This window comes from Ceratotherium simum, chromosome 36, assembly GCF_057802395.1.
Source record: "Ceratotherium simum simum isolate JZ-2026a chromosome 36, ASM5780239v1, whole genome shotgun sequence".
NCBI lineage: Eukaryota > Metazoa > Chordata > Mammalia > Perissodactyla > Rhinocerotidae > Ceratotherium > Ceratotherium simum.
In genome coordinates this window covers 22,840,244-22,860,080 of record NC_141935.1, presented here as the reverse complement: position 1 = coordinate 22,860,080, position 19,837 = coordinate 22,840,244, and the positions used below count along the sequence as shown (strand labels likewise).

The window sequence follows — 19,837 nt, the reverse complement described above, 5'->3', positions numbered from 1 at the left end:
TATCCAAAATAGTACTGGAAGCCCAGCCAAAGCAATCAGGCAAGAAAAACAAATAAAAGCATCCAAATCAGAAGGGAAGAAGTAAAATTGTCCTTGTTTGCAGATGATATGATCTTATATATAGAAAATCCTAAAGACTCCACCAAAAATGTTAGAACTAATAAACAAATTCAGTAAAGTTGCAGGTGCAAAATGTAAATTCTCAGGCTGTGCCTACTAAAACAGAAATCTCTTGTTTTACCAAGGATTCTAGGTGATTCTCTTGCCCACTAAAGCTTGAGAACCACTGTCCTTAGCATGTAAATATCAAATGTCATAACAAAATAGTAGAAGTAACATCAGTGCTTTGTAATGACAGTCACTCTGGAAATGGGGAAAGGGAGAACGTTCCCTGACTGACGTAGCCACGTGGGACCCAGCAACTCAGTGGTCTGTTGGGTAGATTAAAGAGCTATGTCAAAATAGGGCATGAACCTCTGTTTGAGAGATAACATCTAAAGGGAAAAAAAAAGCAACACAATCCTTTATTGATACTTCCATTCCCAATGTTAAGTCACATCCTTTTTTATTTGGACACATTCTCAGTTTTATGATCTTATCATCTTTATGAAATCCACATACTTTCATGGAGTGAATAGTTTTGGTGGATTTCAACAACAGGGTTGGCAGTGGGTCTAATAGGTTCTTATTTGAAATTGATTTAAGTGGAAAATCTCTTAACAAACATTTATGACCAGATCCTGGTGATGCTGAATGGGAGAAAGTAGAATGACTATGAGTAATATTTTACTTCTGTCTCAGTGGCCTAAGTTATATTTTGTTAATCCCTTTTTGATTTACCCCATCCTTGGCCAAACTGTCCCAGAGTCTGTCTACATATGACTGGGCTGAGGGAGGTTAGGACTATGAGGAATAAGATAAGGAATGAGAGGCTTTATTTCATTGACATAAAATAGCTACACTTCTTCTTCTTCTCAAGAAATAAAGCCTTGAAGTCACTGCTACCCGCTATCTATCAAAAGTTCAATTCAGAGAAATAATATTTGAAAATCATTTGAGGGAGACCCAGTCCATCTGTTCCTCTAGAGAGCTTCAAATATCCACCTGGATTCAGCCAAACCAGCAGAGAGAGGCAGCAAGTCCATAACTAAATGATATTGCATCAGTCCCTTATCAAACTGCATGTATGAATTATGCTTTCATGCATTGTCATTCCCGATAATAGGGACGCTGTCGAAAAGAATCCTGTGAAATGAGTCATAGCATATCAGATGAAAATGTTTTAAGGAGCTGTTCATTGTATTATTGAGTCCTTTTTATGAAAAGGACTCATTTAACTTTGTAACAAATCATAGTTCCCTTTATATGTCATCTCAAGTTTGATTTTAAGCATCCTGAAGGTATATATGTAGATATACATATATACGCATTTATATATATATATACACACACACACATACACATATATACTTATATACAGATGTGTCCCTATTTACGATTGACTTACAATTTTTTGACTTTATGATGGTGTGAAAGCAATATGCATTCAGTAGAAACCATGCTTCAAATTTTGAATTTTTATCTTTTCCCAGGCTAGCAATATGGGGTACAATAGTCTCTTGCGATGCTGGCTAGTGACAGCTTCCAGTCAGCCACGTGATCATGAGGGTGAACAACTGATATACCTACAACCATTCTGTACCCAGACAACCATTCTGTTTTTCACTTTCAGTACAGCATTCAATAAATTACCTGAGATATTCAACACTTTATTACAAAATAGGCTTTGTGTTAGATGATTTTGCCCAACTGTAGGCTAACATAAGTGTTCTGAGCACTATACACCAGACTGAGCTAAGCTATGATGTTTGGTAGATTAAGTGTATTAAAAGAATTTTTGATTTAGGATATTTTCAATTTAGGTTTATCAAGATGTAACCCCATTGTAAGTTGAAGAAGATCTGTACATATATATTTGTATTCTACACAGCACTTGGAAAAATTCTTGTGCCTAGTAAATGCAGTACTACCTGGTTGGCTAATAAATCACCTTGGTCCCTCTACCTGCCCATTTCCAACACTTTTTCCAGGGATGCAATTTGGCGCCATTGCTTTAGTCAGTACATAAAAACTGATAGAGAAGATATAATTAAAGAATTACCTTTAAAACTGTACTTTTTATTTCTGAAATAACTTTACCCCTGATATTCTCAAGTTGTTTCAACGCCTGCATAGCTTGCTGTAACTGTTCTTCGCAAAATTCATCTAGAGAATATGTTCGAGACCCATCCAGCTAATTAAATGATAGTAAACGTTAGTGCTGGAAAGTCAAAATTCATTTACAAAAGAAAAGATATAAAATATTTTGGTCATCTTGCCACATCATAAAGAGGAGCATACTTTATACTTTCTTATGTATACATCATGCTTTATATACTATATGCCGCATACGTTCTTCAAATTCAAACACCCATATTAAATCTAACTAAATCTTGATAAAAGACAGAAAAATACATTATTATTTTAATTGTAACAAAGATTAAGCCAAAGGAGAGAAATTCAAGAGTTGATGTACTTTTGAATATCTATGAACCCAGGGGAACCACCAATCCCAGAAATTGCTTTTGCTTTTGAAGTTTCAATTATTTGTAAAACTTAAAAACATGAACACTAAATGTAGGATGAAGAGGCTAAAATTAAATAACCCAAATAAAGTAAATTTTATTTTGAATTCATTTGGAATCCACCCTGGAGAAATTTCCATCGACTATGCTATTGAACGTCCCTCTGGTAATACAGAAACAGAATGTTTCATCCATTCGTGTGTATCCCATCACTCTTCCTCCTTTCAGTATGTGTTTGTTTTTCATACATCATGTTAATTCTCTTGCCAAAATACATTTTTATCAGTAAATATACAGACATCTTTATCCCTAGTTGTACTATAATGCTTTATACATGTATGCTTCCAAAAATAAAAAAAGATTGGCAAGTACTGCTCTAGTCTTAAAATTTTGGATTAATTCTTTGTGTTCTCCTTCTTCTTGTCCCACATCTGTTTACCAGGTCCTGATTTTTCCAGTAAAGTATGTCTCAAAATCTGCCTTCCTTTCTGATCTCACTGCCAACATCCTAACTGAAGTCCTTATTGCTTCCATCTGCATTATTCCAGTACTATACTGACCAATCTCTTTGTCTGTATCTCCTCACTTTCAATTTTTCCCACTAACCAACATCACATTAATTTTCCTAAAATAACATGCTCAGAAACTTTCAGTAGTTGTTCTTTAAGAATAGTTCTCAAAGTTTACTCTGCATAAGAATCACCCGAGGGAATTGTTAAAAATGTAGATTACTAGCACCACTCAATGCCCCCTCCCCCAAAAGGCATGGAACACAAAAATTTACATTTTTATTAAGCACTCAAAATACTGCCCAAAAAACACAATCATTCTTGAATAGGAAACATTATCAAAAGTCCCAACTCTTTAGCTGGTTCTGTGGCCCTGGATAAGTCACAATCTCTCTAGGACTTAGTTTGTCATTTGAAAGTGAAGGTTTGGGTAACATGATCCACATATATTCTTTCCCTTCTAGTTCTAGACATTCCAGCCCTTTAAAGGTGCACTTTCATCCCAGCAGAGTACACTGGCGCACTCGTGAACTCCGTTCATGGCATTAACTGCTGAACAATCCCATCGCATGCATTCATAACCTTGCTTCATTCCCTGTATCTCCTCATCATCAATCCTCATTGGCGTCTGCGTCCCCAGTTATGCATAGCCCCCCAGTCCTAATGCACAGTTGGCCACCTTCGGATTCCTGATCCCAGGCTCCGTTCTCCTGGCTATGAATCTCTGTTCTCCCTTCATTTGACCCTGGCTTCTCCACAGTCTCAGAAACTCCCGCTCTTGCAAACCATCCTCACAACAACCCCCACTAGGAGTGCCCCTGCCCTAGGGCAGGTTCAGCTCCTACTTTTCTCTTATTCTGTGATTCTTGGCCAGACATTCATGACCCAACCTAACTTTCAAATCAAACATATATTGAATGTTTTACTCATGTTCATATTCCTTACTTAACTGCCCTATCCCCTCCTCGCTGGCTATTCAAATCCAGATGGCCTAGCTGGTAATATCCTTCCTTCCTCAAACATGCCCTATCTTGAACTCCAAAGAAGGCTAATCTCTGCTTCCTCTGAATATCTGTGACATGACTGTTTTACAAGTATTATGTGCCAGTGAAGATTCTTTGCCTTATATTTTACTACTTGGTGAGCTAAAATGATTAGCAAAACTCAGGGACTACCTCTGGAATTAGTTATTATTTTTATATGTAAAGAATTATCTCTTCCAGTAAATGGTAAGTAGATTGAAAATAGCAATGCTTCGTTTTTAACTTTGTATTCATCTCCTTTGCACAGCACTTTGCATATAACAGATAATTAAAAAATATTTATATATTGTCTAGAAAGGTTTGTTCCCGTCCTCTTGACGTTCTGGGGAAAAGCTGATACGGCCTAAGGTCTCCAGAAGAGTCCTAAGATCCCTTTTCTGTCACTCTTAGCATTACCATCCACTAGCATTTTAGGTGTAGACTTCAGAGATATTCTAAAGTGTCCTTTGCCTCACTGCCCTTCATTAAGTTAATTGATAAATCCTTTCATTCAGCCATTCATAAAACAATTTAATATCACAGATTTCCTTCTACATTAAAACCATATCAAAAATACTCTTCCATGAAATGTCTCCTATTTAACTTGAATTTAATGCTTTTGAAACATTAATATTCTCATATAACTATACAAAATATACTTCATCTGTAGTGATTAATTCATCTTTCTTCATTAATTAATTCTTTAATTTATTCATTCACTCAAAGACTATTTACTGAGCACCTACTACGTATCAGTCGCTATACACAATCAATTCTAAAAACAAGCTGTTGATTTATAAATATTAATCTTATTACGTGTGTACAGTAAAAACAACTAATTTTTGAGCCAAATGTCAAATTTATAGTTTGTCCAAACCCTTTTAGTCCTTCTCTAAGCCTAGCTGACTATCAACTTTACTTCCAGTCTCTCCCGCACACAGTGGGTAAGGGAAGTAAAAGCTGCTCGAATCATGTCCAATTGTATATTAACCACTTAAAATTTATACTTCTATGTACTTAACCTCTTTAAAAGAACTAGTCTATATAAATTAAATTAAATCATTCATTGAGAAAGTCACTCTTTCTTAATTGTGGAACAGGAGAATTCACAAATTTAACCAAAACCTTTGAGTTGCAACTTATGACAATTTCTTGACAGGCAATACTGAGGGAAGAATAGCTGGTAACTATCAACTATGTATCAGAGATAATTGATTATTTATAAGTAATATTGCATATTTAGAGTTTTGAAAATAAAAAAAAGAGCCTCATAACTTGGACTAAGTGTAAGGAAGAAATTATTTATAAGGAATGTTGTTAACTATTAAAATTGACTACCCAAGGGAATAAGGTTCTTTGCAGGTATTTTAGAACATCAGTCATCCATAGGGATGGTTTACTCATAGATCTAGAAATCTGTATTTCTTTGATTCAAAACTGCATTTGTTCTACCTAGTTTCTATATACCAATATTAGCTTATAGCAGTAAACGTTGACCTACCTTTACAAGGCATATGGCAGATGGATTATCTTCCTGTTCATTACCTTTTTTGAGACTAATCGCATCTTCACAAAGTCCCTTTATATAAAGCAAACAGCCTTGAAATAACTCATCAGCCCCAAAAAGATGGCGGGACAAAAATGACCTGAAAGTTAAAAAATTTCCACAAACTTATCTCTCATTCAAAATGAATAAAATTAATTTAGAGATAACTAGTATAATTTGTTTCAAATGCCTATAGTTAACATGTATTACATCTACCACATTTTAAATGACGTGGATAAATATTAGTAAGCATTTGTTTCACTGATAATGTCAAAGGCAAGGTTTTGGTACTGGGTGTTTTGGGTAAGAACAAAATAGGAGGGGGAAACAAGTGATGATGTTATTCTGTTATGCCACTGAGTTCTAATAATTTTGAAATAGTAGGCAGTGATATCCAAAAGGAATTATATTTCCCCTATTTATTAAATTTAAATAAATTTTCTCAGTTTACTTTTCCCCAAATTACAGGAAAAAAAATTAACTAGATTAGGAACCATTTGGAGAATGTTTCTTAAATTCTCCAACCACCTATATCCTAAAATAGAGAAGAGGAGCCCTTTTCTTCTCTCTGCCCCTTTCTAGTGGTCTGATGATGGTCACAAAGGTGAGACAAATCACTGCTAACAACACTGGAAAGAATAGAAGGACAGAATTGTAGGAGAAAAGAGCAGGGTGGAAGAGATGAGACTTCTTGAAAACTGGATAAAGGAAAGCAAATATCCCTGTGCAACTGTGTACACAGACGAGAGGGGGTCTTCTGCCCTTCCTTAATCCCTTGTGGAGTGGCTGATTTCTACAGGTTGTCAAACTCACAACATACAAAAAAATGTAATGATCAGAAATTAGCTTTTTCTGTCTTTCCATTTTACAGAAGGAAAGCTTTATAGACCATGAAGCTAGTGAAGCTTAAGCTTCATGGGTCCTTTATTTTCACTGTCCCTTTCAAAGCCTTGTGTCATTTATCTTAAAGAAGACCTCAAATTATATAGGCTTCACATAACATGGAACTACTCCTGGATGTAGGATTTGTTCATTGACATTCCTCTAAGTATCTAGTACAGGGAGGAAGAGAGATCACACTAAAGACAAGTGGCACATTCCAGAAAGTAAAACATCACAAAAAGCACACCCACTCTTGGAATTTATTAATAAGAGAATGATGATCAAAATTCAGGTAGTAATGGACTCATGTTACTGAGCATTGTTTAAAACTTTCTTTTTTTCCTTTTTAAAAAATGTATTCAATTTGTTTGCATATTTTAACACAGATATGAGGAAAATAGGGAGGGTGCATTATAAAAATAATTATAGGCACGGAAAGCATGAAGAAATTTAGAGTTGTAATGGCGAGATCTGACAAGAGCAAAATAATGCATCAATTGATGACTGAGTATAGGTGTTATGAGGAACTCACCAACAAATTTCCATTCTATTGTACTAGAAAATTCTTTAACACATTCTCCAAAACTTGACTCACACACAAGATAGAACTGGTTGGCATTAGACAACATTTCACAGAAGTCTATTAAAGCTCAAGACCTGCCTTCTAGGCAAATGGAGTAAACGTACTTTTCACTATTCTTCCCACTAGGTACAACTAAAAACTCTGGATATTATATATATAAAGCAAACATAAGAAGGCACTGAAAGGTAGAGAAGAGAAGGTGAACTGGCTAGGAATAGCAGGGTGGTAAGCTCCCTGGGTTTTTTCTTGCCTTATATATCCCAGACTTGGAGTTGAAGAAACCAGCAACCTGAAAATGCCAACAGGTGCAGACAAAAAAGCCTGCTGTCTAGCTAAAGGACCAGGAAAGGGGCAGCCTAGCAAGACAGAAAACTTTTAAACAATGACCATTCTACTCCATCCAAATACCGTAGGGAAGACAGAGGCCACAGGGAGAGCCTCGAGTTCCACCCTTGGCAAAGCCATAATGAGCACATCAAGCGCCCCCTGGGGGGTTTTCAGGGAAAGCTGCGTAGGGAGCTGAGACTTTCATCTTTACTGGGTGGTAACAAGCAAAGAAACAGAAAGTAAAACAAGGAAATAGAAGGCATAAAGAAGACCCAAATGGAAATTTTAGAACTGAAAAACATAATGACTGAAATAAAAAACTCAATGGATGGGCTTAAAAGCAGAATGGCAAAACAGGGAAACAAATCAGTGAACTGGAAGACAGAACAACAGAAATTATCCAATCTGAACAACAGAGAAAAAATAGACTGAGAAAAATGAACAGACCCTCAGGGACCAGTGGGACTCTAAAAAAGATCTAGCATTTGTGACTACAGTCTTAGAAGGAGAGGAGAAAGAGGGCAGGGCTGAAAAAATACTTAAAGAAATATGGATGAAATTGTACCAAATTTGTTAAAAGATACACAAACATAGAGATTCAAGAAGTCAGGGTAACCTAAAACAGAATAAAGACAAAGAAGTCCACACCAAGACATATCAAGGCAAACTTCTGAAAACTAAAGACAAAAGAAGAAATCTTGAAAGCTGCAAGAGAAAAACATCTATAGGAGAAAAACAACTGGAAAGACCATAGAGGTCAGAAAAAAGTGGCACAGATTTTTCAAACACTGAAAGGAAATAACTGTCAACTCAGAATCCTATATCCAGCAAAAATATTCTTTAATGAAGGAGAAATCGAGACATTTCTGGATAAAGGAAAAGTAAGAGAATATGTTGCCAGCAGACCTACCCTAAAAGAATGGCTACAGGAAGTTCTCCAAACAGAAATTTAAAAAAACAATAGAAGAAGGAAACCTGAAACATCAAAAGGAAAGCCAGAACATGATAAACAAACCAAACTGAATACATTTTTAAAAAATGTATAGATTATCCTTCTCTTGAGTTTTATAAATTATGTTAGATGATGGAAGCAAAAATTATAACACTGATATAGTGCCACATGTAAGTGGAGGAAATAGTTAAGACAATTATATCATAAATGGGGAAGGAGAAAGGGACATAAAGGTAAGGTTTCTATGATTCACTCAAACTAATAAAATGACGACACTGGTAGACTGTATAAGTTATGTCTATATTATGTTATACCAACAGCAACCAATAAAAAGCTACACAAAAGATTCATTCAAAAATACTATAGATAAATCCAAATGGAATTCTAAAAAATTGTTCCAGTACACATAGGAAGGCAGGAAGAAGAAAACAAACAAAAGGCAGAGAAAACAAACAGAAACCAAAAAATAAAATGGCAAACTTCAGTCCTAATGTAAATGGTGTAAATACACCAATTAAAAGACAGAGATCAGCAGATGGATTTTAAAACCTGACCTAACCATGTGCTGTCTACAAGAAAGTATGGCCAGCGGCAACCCCCCTTTCTGGCAACCCTTCATCCCCATCGCTTGCTCCATCCACCCCTGCAGCAAAGGGCATCACTTTAACAAGGGGGAGGCGTTGAGAGACAGTGCAGATCTCCCCCATTAAAGCCCACCCATGGCAGGAAAGTAGTGAGGCCACAGAGTTACTTTGTAGTTTCAAGGAGCAAGTTAACTACTAGCCTAATGCCTGGCATGTAGTAGATGCTAAAGAGATAATCTTGAATTAAAAAAAAGACAAGCCGGAGAGACGTCAAGATGGTGGCGTAGGCAGACTCTGAACTCACCTCCTCCCGCGGACACAGCCAATTTACAACTACTCATGGAAAAATTACCCCTGAGACAGAACTGAAAACTGGATAAGAGGAACTCCTACAACAACGGACAATCCTAATTGAGGTGGAAGAGGCAGAAACTCCCTTCTGGAGAGGAAAAACGCCGCCTTCACAAGCTGCCAGCTTCACGGCCACCCGGGAGCAGCCCACAGGTACGCAGCCTCCCTGGAGGAGCGGGGCCCTGAGCCAGGGAGTGCCCCCGCTGTGGGCATTTTGTGGACCCAGCACAATCGAGATGGGTGGCATAATATCTGACTTTGCCTGCTACTAAAACATTGGGGAGTACCCCCAGAAAACCCAGTTCACAAAGACATTAAAACTGGCTCTTAAAGGACCCATGTGCAAACTCACCCATTTCAGAAAGCAACCTAAAATCACCAGAAAGAAAGGTGCACAGTGCTTTGGTGAAAAGAGACTCACCTAATAGGCCCTGCGTGAATCTCGGTGAGAGGTGAGACCTCTCCAGGGACTGGGACATTGGCGGCGGCCATTGTTGTGGCCTGGTGTAGGCGTGCTGACACAGACGCCATTGGAGTTCTCCCTGAGGCCTGCTAGCCCAGGGTCTGCCGGACCCGCTAGAGCACGGATTTAATCCAGCTCAGCCAGGGCAGGCAGCCCACCCTAGAGGCTGGCCCCACCCAACAACAAGCCCTCAGGCAACTTGTGGGCCTGCATAGATTGGTGACTGGATTCTCTGCAGCCTGGCAACTGAGCTGACTTCAGTGGGGCAGGGCATGCACAAGGAGCGGGTGGAGAGTGTGGGGCAGTGGTGGAGTGTGTAGGGCTCTTGCTGTGGAGAGACTGGGTCTGCTTCCGGAGGTCAGGGCGTGCACACAGGGCAGGACTGTGTTGACTGTGTGTGTGGACCTGTGGGCAGCAGGGCTTGTCAGCTGCAGAAGACTTATGCTTCTTAAAGACCCACATGGGGGTTTGCCCCACCTTCCAAAGCTTGAAACAATTGGGTGCTCCCGTGCCTGAGGCCAGCCCCACCCAGCTGCAATCCTCAGAGAGCTGACAAGAGACCTAAAGGCTGGAGGCTTATAGCAATGGTCAGGTCCTGAGCCTAACAACCTGCCATGCTGGGAGCCTACTCACTTAAAAGAAATACTGCAACACAAATGTGGTATTAGAACTTGCAGCCAACTGTGCTGGGGCTCCCCACACCTGATAAAGAGACTGAAGGGCCCACAACAACTACAAGCAGCTGAGCATTACAACAGCTGACCAGGAGCATAACTCGGCCTCCCTGGGCACCTACAGGGAGAGCAAACAGGCCACAACAGAAGGACACACGTAGCCCAAATAGGGTTCACCCTTGGAACGTTGAGAACTGAGGGAAGCACACTGCAGGTCTCCTAAGGCATCACTTACATAAGGTCACTGATCCAAGAACAGGAGACGTAGCTGACCTACCTACTAGGTAGACACAAGCACAGGGAAAGAGGTAAAATGAGGAGGCAAAGGAATATATTCCAAGTAAGGGAACAGGACAAAACTCCAGAAAAGGAACTAAGTGAAACAGAAATGAGCAACCTACCCCACAGGGAGTTCAAACTAAGAGTGTTAAGGATGCTTACTGATGTGGGGAGAAGAATAGATGAACTCAGTGAGAATGTCAACAAAGAAATGGAAGATATAAAAAAGAACCAACCAGAAATAAAGAATACGATACTGGAAATGAAAAATTCGCTAGAGGGACTCAAAAGCAGAATAGAGGATACAGAAGAACAGATCTGTGAGCTGGACGAAAGACTAGAAGAAATTACCCAAGCTGAACAGGCAAAAGAGAAAAGAATTAAAAAGAGTGAGGACAGTCTAAGGGACCTCTGGGACAACATCAAGTGCACTAACATCCGTGTTACAGGTGTCCCGGAAGGAAAAGAGCGAGACAAAGGGGCAAAGAATCTATTTCAAGAAATAATAGATGAAAACTTCCCTAACCTAAGGAAGGAAACAGACATCCAGGTACAGGAAGCACAGAGAGCCCCAAACAAGATAAACCCAAAGAGGCCTACACCAAGACACATCATAATCAAAATGTCCAGAATTAAAGATAAAGAGAGAATCCTAAAAGCCACAAGAGAAAGTCAAGTTAGATACAAAGAAAACCCCATAAGGCTATCAGCTGACTTCTCAGCAGAAACCTTACAGGCTAGAAGAGAGTGGCATGATATATTTAAAGTGCTAAAAGGAAAAAACTTACAGCCAAGAATACTCTACCCAGCAAGGTTATCATTCAAAATGGAAGGAGAGATCAAAAATTTCCCAGACAAGAAAAAATTAAAGGAGTTTGTCACCAAGAAACCAGTGCTACAAGAAATGTTAAAGGGACTGATTTAAGGGGAAAAGAGAAGACCACAAATGGGAAAAATTATCTATTTCCATGATAAGAGGGTAATGGATACAAATGCACAGAAAAGAGGTTAGATATGATATCAAAAACATAAAAGGAGGGAGGAGGGGAGTTAAAGAGTAGAGCTTTCAGACAGAGTTCAAACTAAGGAGACCATCAATTCTGTATAGAAGATGAAAGGAACAGAGAAGGACTACTAAAACACTGAGGAAAAAGTTAAAAAATGGCAGTAAGTACATACTTATCAATAGCTACTTTAAATGTCAATGGACTAAATGCTCCAATTAAAAGGCATAGGGTGGCTGATTGGATAAAAAAACAAGACCCATATATATGCTGCATACAAGAGACACACTTCAGACCTAAAGACACTCACAAACTGAAAGTGAAGGGATGGAAAATAATACCCCACGCAAATGGCAATGAAAAGAAAGCTGGGGTAGCAGTACTCATATCAGACAAAATAGACATTAAAACAGAAACTGTAAAAAGAGACAAAGAAGGGCATTACATAATGATCAACGGAACAATCCAACAAGAGGATATAACACTTGTAAATATCTACGCACCCAATGTAGGTTCACCTAAATATATAAAGCAATTATTAACAGACATAAAAACAGAAATAGACAGGGCCGGCCCTGTGGCTTAGTGGTTAAGTGCGCGCGCTCCGCTGCTGGCAGCCCGGGTTCGGATCCTGGGCGCGCACCGACACACCGCTTCTCCGGCCATGCTGAGGCCGCGTCCCACATACAGCAACTAGAAGGATGTGCAGCTATGACGTACAACTATCTACTGGGGCTTTGGGGGGAAAAATAAATAAATAAAATATAATTATAAAAAAATAAGAAATAGACAGTAACACAACTATAGTAGGGGACTTTAACACTCCACTTACACCAACAGATAGATCATCCAAACAGAGGATCAATAAGGAAACATTGGCCTTAAATGACACCCTAGAACAGATGGACCTAGTAGATATATACAGAGCATTCCATCTAAAAACTGAAGAATACACATTCTTTTCAAATGCACATGGAACGTTCTCCAGGATTGATCACATATTAGGCCACAAAACAAGTCTCCATGAATTTAAGAAGATTGAAATGATGCCAAGCATCTTTTCTGACCACAACGGTATGAAACTAGAAATCAACTATAGGAAGAAAATCAGAAAAGCCACAAATATGTGGAGATTAAACAAAATGCTACTGAACAATGACTGGGTTAATGAAGAAATCAAAAAATACCTGGAGACAAATGAAAATGAAAATACGACATGCCAGAACTTATGGGATACAGCAAAAGCGGTTCTAAGAGGGAAGTTTATAGCAATACAGGCCTATCTCAACAAACAAGAAAAATCTCAAATAAACAATCTAACAATGCACCTAAAGGAACTGGAAAAAGAAGAACAAACAGAGCCCCAAATCAGGAGAAGAAGGGAAATAATAAAAATCAGAGCAGAAATAAATAAAATAGAGACCAAAAAAAAAAAAAAATAGAAAAAATTAATAAAACCAAGAGCTGGTTCTTTGAAAAGATAAACAAAATTGACAAACCTTTAGCTAGACTAACCAAGAAAAAAAGAGAGAAGACACAAATAAGTAAAATCAGAAATGAAAGAGGAGAAATTAAAACAGACACCCCAGAAATACAAAAGATTATAAGAGAATACTATGAAAAGCTATATGCCAACCAATTCGACAATCTGGAAGAAATGGATAAATTCTTAGAATCATACAACCTTCCAAAACTGGATCAAGAAGAAGTAGAGAATTTGAATAGACCAATCACCAGTAAGGAGATCGAAACGGTAATCAAAAACCTCCCCAAAAATAAAAGTCCAGGACCAGATGGTTTCCCTGGTGAATTCTACGAAACATTCAAAGAAGACTTACTACCTATCCTTCTCAAACTCTTCCAAAAAATTGAGGAGGGGGGAAGCTCCCTAACTCATTCTATGAAGCCGACTTTACCCTGATACCAAAACCAGACAAGGACAACACAAAAAAAGAAAATTACAGGCCAATATCACTGATGAACATTGATGCAAAAATCCTCAACAAAATACTAGCAAATCGCATACAACAATACATTAAAAAGATTATACACCATGATCAAGTGGGATTTATTCCAGGTATGCAGGGATGGTTTAACATTCGCAAATCAATCAACGTGATACACCACATTAATAAAATGAAGAATAAAAATCACATGATCATCTCAATAGATGCAGAGAAAACATTTGACAAGATACAGCATCCATTTATGATAAAAACTCTGAATAAAATGGGTATAGAAGGAAAGTACCTCAACATAATAAAGGCCATATATGAGAAACCCACAGCTAATATCATCCTCAATGGTTTAAAACCGAAAGCTATCCCTCTAAGAACAGGAACTAGACAAGGATGCCCACTGTCACCACTCCTATTTAACATAGTACTGGAATTCCTAGCCAGAGCAATCAGGCAAGAGAAAGAAATAAAAAGGATCCAATTTGGAAAGGAAGAAGTGAAACTGTCACTATTTGCAGATGACGTGATTTTATATATAGAAAATCCTTAAGAATCCACCAGAAAACTTTTAGAAGTAATATACAAATATGGTAAAGTTGCAGGATACAAAATCAACATACAAAAATCAGTTGCATTTTTATACACTAACAACGAAGTAGCAGAAAGAGAAATTAAGAATACCATCCCATTTACAATTGCAACAAAAAGAATAAAATACCTAGGAATAAACTTAACCAAAGAGCTGAAAGATCTGTACACGGAAAACTATAAAACATCGCTGAAAGAAATTGAAGAAGACACAAAGAAATGGAAAGATATTCCGTGCTCCTGGATTGGAAGAATTAACATAGTTAAGATGTCCATACTTCCTAAAGCCGTCTATAGATTCAATGCAATCCCTATCAAAGTTCCAACAACATTTTTCACAGAAATAGAACAAAGAATCCTAAAATTTATATGGAACAACAAAAGACCCCAAATAGCTAAAGGAATCCTGAGAAAAAAGAACAAAGCTGGAGGTATCACACTCCCTGATTTCAAAATATACTACAAAGCTATAGTAACCAAAACAGCATGGTACTGGCACAAAAACAGACACACAGATCAATGGAATAGAATCGAAAGCCCAGAAATAAATCCACACATCTATGGACAGCTAATCTTTGACAAAGGAGCCAAGAACATACAATGGGGAAAAGAAAGTCTCTTCAACAAATGGTGTTGGGAAAACTGGATAGCCACATGCAAAAAAATGAAAGTAGACCCTTACCTTACACCATACACAAAAATTAACTCCAAATGGATTAAAGACTTGAATGTAAGACCTGAAACTATGAAACTTCTAGAAGAAAACATAGGCAGTACGCTCTTCGACGTCGGTCTTAGCAACATATTTTCAAGCACCATGTCTGACTGGGCAAGAGAAACAATAGGAAAAATAAACAAATGGGACTACATCAAACTAAAAAGCTTCTGCACAGCAAAGGAAACCATCAACAAAATGAAAAGACAACCTAACAATTGGGAGAAGATATTTGCAAACCATACTTCTGATAAGGGCTTAATCTCCAAAATATATAAAGAACTCATGCATCTCAACAACAAAAAAACTACCCACTCAATTAAAAAATGGGCAAAAGACCTGAACAGACATTTCTCCAAAGAAGATATACAGATGGCATGAAAAGATGTTCAAAACATGAACAGACACATGAAAAGATGTTCAAAATCATGAACTATCAGGGAAATGCAAATCAAAACTACAATGAGATATCACCTCTCGCCTGTCAGAATGGCTATAATTAACAAGACAGGAAACAACAAGTGTTGGATAGGATGTGGAGAGAAGGGAACTCTCATACACTGCTGGTGGGAGTGCAAACTGGTGCAGCCACTATGGAAAACAGTATGGAGAGTCCTCAAGAAATCAAGCTATTCCACTGATTTCAGTGGAATTTCAACCCAGCTATTCTACTGCTGGGTATTTATCCAAAGAACTTGAAAACACCAATGCGTAAAGATACATGCACCCCAGTGTTCATTGCAGCGTTATTCACAATAGCCAAGACTTGGAAGCAACCTAAGTGCCCATCAAGGGACGAATGGATAAAGAAGCTGTGGTATATATACACAATGGAATACTACTCAGCCATAAGAAACGATGAAATCCAGGCATTTGTGACAACATGGATGGACATTGAGGGTATTATGCAAAGTGAAATAAGTCAGAGGGAGAAGGTCAAATACCATATGATTTCCTTCATTAAGTAGAAGATAATAACAACAATAAACAAACACATAGAGACAGAGATTGGATTGGTGGTTACCAGAGGGGAAGGGGCGAGGGAGGAGGGCAAAAGGGATAATTCGGCACATGTGTGTGGTGATGGGTTGTAATTAGTATTTGGGTGGAGAACGTGATGTAATCTATGCAGAAATAGAAGTATAATGATGTACAGCTTAAATTTATACAATGTTATAAACCAATGTTATTGCAATAAACAAAAAATAAAAAAAATAAATGTATATGTAAATAAACCGCAGAATTTTCAAAAATTAAATAAATAAATAGTAGTCATCTTAAAAAAAGAAAAAGACAAGCCAAAGACAAGGAGAAAATGTTTATAAACCATGTATCTGACAAAGGACTCACATCTAGAATATAAAAAGAGTTCTTAAAAGTCAGCAGTACAAACAATCCAATTAGAAAATGTATAGAAAACATGAAGAGACATTTCACCAAAGAATTTATACAGATGGCAAATAAGCACGTGAAAAGATATTCAACATCATTAGTGATTAGGGAAATGCAAATTCAAGCCACAATGAGATATTGCTACACATCTACCAAAATGTCTAAAATTAAAAACAGGGACAACTCCAAATAGTGGCACAAATGTGGAGAAACTGAATCACTCATACATTGCTGGTGGGAATAAGAAATGGTACAATCACTCTGGAACACTTTGGTAGTTTCTTAAAAAAACTGAATGTGCAATTACCATATGACCCAGCAATTGTACTCCTTGGCATTTGCCCCAGAGAAATGAAAACTTATGTTCACACAAAAACCTCTATATGAATGTTTATCGCAGCTTTATCTGTAACAAACAGAAACTGGAAAACACCCAGGTGTACTTCAACAGGTAAATGGTTAAACTGTGGTACATTCATATCATGGACTGCTACTCAGCAATAAAACGGAACTATCGATATATGCAACAACCTGGAGGAATCTCCAGAGAGTTATGCTAAGTGAAAAGAGTCAATCCCAAAGGTTATACACTGTTGATTCCATTTGAATAACATTCTTGAATAGAGAAAATTATAGAAATGGACACCAGATTAGTGCTTGCCACAAGTTAAGGAGAGGGTGGGAGTGGGAGGGAAGTGAGTGTGGCTATAAAAGGGCAACATGAGGTGATAGAAACGTTCTGTATCTTGATTACATCAATGTCACTGTCCTAGTTATCATATTGTACTATAGGTTTGCAACATGTCATCACTGGGGGAAACTGGGTAAAGGGCATGTGGGAGCTCTCTGTACCATTTCTCACAACTGCATGTCAATCACAATTAACTCAAAGTAAAAAGTTTAATAACAACAACAAAACTTGGCTGCCGGAGATCCTACAAGATAGAATTAGCTGTCATCTAGCGTGTATGACTTAATCATTGCTCTTTTAGGAAGCAAAAAGTTAGACCAAGTGACCAAGGGAACTTATCATAGGTCCTTCATAGTACTATGATTTCTTCACACCACAGACTGGTATACTGGGAAATATAATGTGTTTATTCTATTTATATATATAATAATATATAACATGTTTAATATATAATATTAATAGTCTTTTAAAAAAATAAGATGGGTTAAATTTAATCATAAAGCCTATGAAATGTGACTTTCCAATTGCTGAATGAAAATTAATTTATACCCACTTCCATATTACATAGATAAAATAAGGCTTCCTCTTGAAATTTTTATAAGTATATTGCATACCAAGACTCACCTGCTCTTCTCTGTCTTAATTCTTTTAACATTCAATTTCCAAGTAACAAACGATTTATTAAGTCTGAAAGGGAAAGGAAAAACACTTATTATTATATTCATAAATCATATATTTATATGGAATAAATTTAGTAAATTTATGGTAATACTAGAAAATTGTCTAGAATATGTTTCATTCATCTTGAGTTACCTAAAGTAAATACTAAACCATATCACTTTTCTCCCGAACTACCAACAGAATATAGAGCAAAAAGCAAATGTAAGTAGAAGTCATTACAATTCTCAGAGAGACATAATTAATTTAGTTGCAACATTCCAATAAATATTAAAACTATAAAAATATATTCTTTTCCTTTATACATTTATTGGCTTACTATTTTTAAAAGAGACTCATATTTCAAGAAGCGACAAGATTCGATATTCAGTGATAATGAAAAGATACATTGATAAGAAATCATCGTATAGTGGTAAGTAAAAAATTAAGATAAAGTATGTCATTTTGATATTATTTCATACTTATGTTTTTTTAAAAAAAGATGCATTTGTAATTTTAAAAACTCAAAAGACCTACATGAGAAGAAATTGAAAAGTTTCCCTGCTGACTACCCATCATCCTTAACTTTCACACATGAAATAGACATGTTCAATTGTTTCTGCAAATCTCCCTCAACTTCTCTAAGTGAATATTGCCGCCTACTTTACGCACTTGTGGGACTAGTCTAGAGCCATATCACAATCTCTCCCTCAGTAACTTTTCCATCTTGATGAAAATAATCACTCTTAACTAAACACTGAGATGTGATTCTTGTTTGCCAAAGTGAGATTCTTTATGTAGTGGGAAAGAGCCAATGGGGAGGGAAGAATGGTGGGGAAAAGACCGCCCAATAGACCAACCAACCAGTCAGTCTTAGTGACGTCACTGGCTGATTTTGAATCAGAGAAGACGGAAGGCGGCCTGGAGCCATCCAAGCAGCTCAAACAGAATTCCGTGATGTCATTCAAACAGGCACAGCGGAGGCCTTAGAAATCAGAAACGCCTCAGAGAAATCTAGTAACTTGCCCTTAAATCAGGCTCCAAAGAGGCATTCCGACTAAATTCCTATCTCAGTTTAGTCCAGAGCCATAGAGACATGGGACCTCAGGACTCTAGAAGATCCCTGGAAATCCAGAAGGGATTTTCCCCCCAGGAATCAGAGGGGACCCAGTGATGGTGTAATGGGTGCACCAGGCCACAGACGCTAATCCTCCAGCAAGTCTCATGAGGCAAAAACCTAACGATGATGCTCAAGTCATCCCTGCACCGTATATGTGGCATCGCCACCTTAAGTCATTAGCACTTCATATTTATCTTATTTTCCTATTTGCAATGTTACTTGTTACAATATTAGTGATAAAAATGTCATAAAATATATTAAAAATTAAAAAAATCTGCAGGTTTTAAACTAAAATTTGACATATTTTTCTTAACATGAATAAAGAAAATGAATCATTTTGACTGTGGACTTACTGATGCCAAATGTCATATAAAAAGATGATTCTTGTCCAAGTTCCTAACTGGGTTTCAAAAGTTCAATCAATGAAAATTATTTAGAGCAGAATCGACCCTGAGGATTTATTATAAGGCAAGGACAACAGTGGGAAGTCCAACATTGACAGAGTTTAAATAAATAGCTATAGAAAATAATACTTTGGATAGTAACGTAAACTGATAATCCAGAATCAAAAACATCTACCGTCACCGTTGGTGCCTAATTTACAGGGATGCAACTTCAAATGTATTCTTGATCTACACTGCATGTGACTTAGGTTCCAGACAATAACAGAACCAGCTTCATTTCCTACCACCCTCTTCAATTCTTCAGTCACACCATTTCCACCTTCTAATACACAATAAACTTGTTCCTGCCTCAAAATTTTCGAACTTGCTATAGTCTCTCTCTGAAATTATTCTCTCTCAAGACCCCACATGGATGTGTCCTTTTCATCGTTTGGGTCTCTGCTTAAATACTGCACCTCTGGCCATCCTAACTAAAGGAGCAACACACATACATGTCTGTTTTATTATCTCTC

General features: G+C 37.4%; 1 protein-coding gene across 1 annotated transcript in view; it reads right to left on the bottom strand.

Annotated features, from left to right (window-relative positions):
- The window catches only part of DNAH14 (dynein axonemal heavy chain 14), a 346,391-nt gene that overhangs the window by 298,686 nt on the left and 27,868 nt on the right, over nt 1-19,837 (bottom strand). The window contains exons 7-9 of the mRNA XM_087424245.1: nt 17,769-17,831; nt 5,657-5,801; nt 2,162-2,293 (exon numbers count right to left, since the gene is read on the bottom strand). Coding sequence (XP_087280371.1) covers nt 2,162-2,293; nt 5,657-5,801; nt 17,769-17,831 — 340 coding nt within the window. The remainder of the gene's footprint in view (nt 1-2,161; nt 2,294-5,656; nt 5,802-17,768; nt 17,832-19,837) is intronic.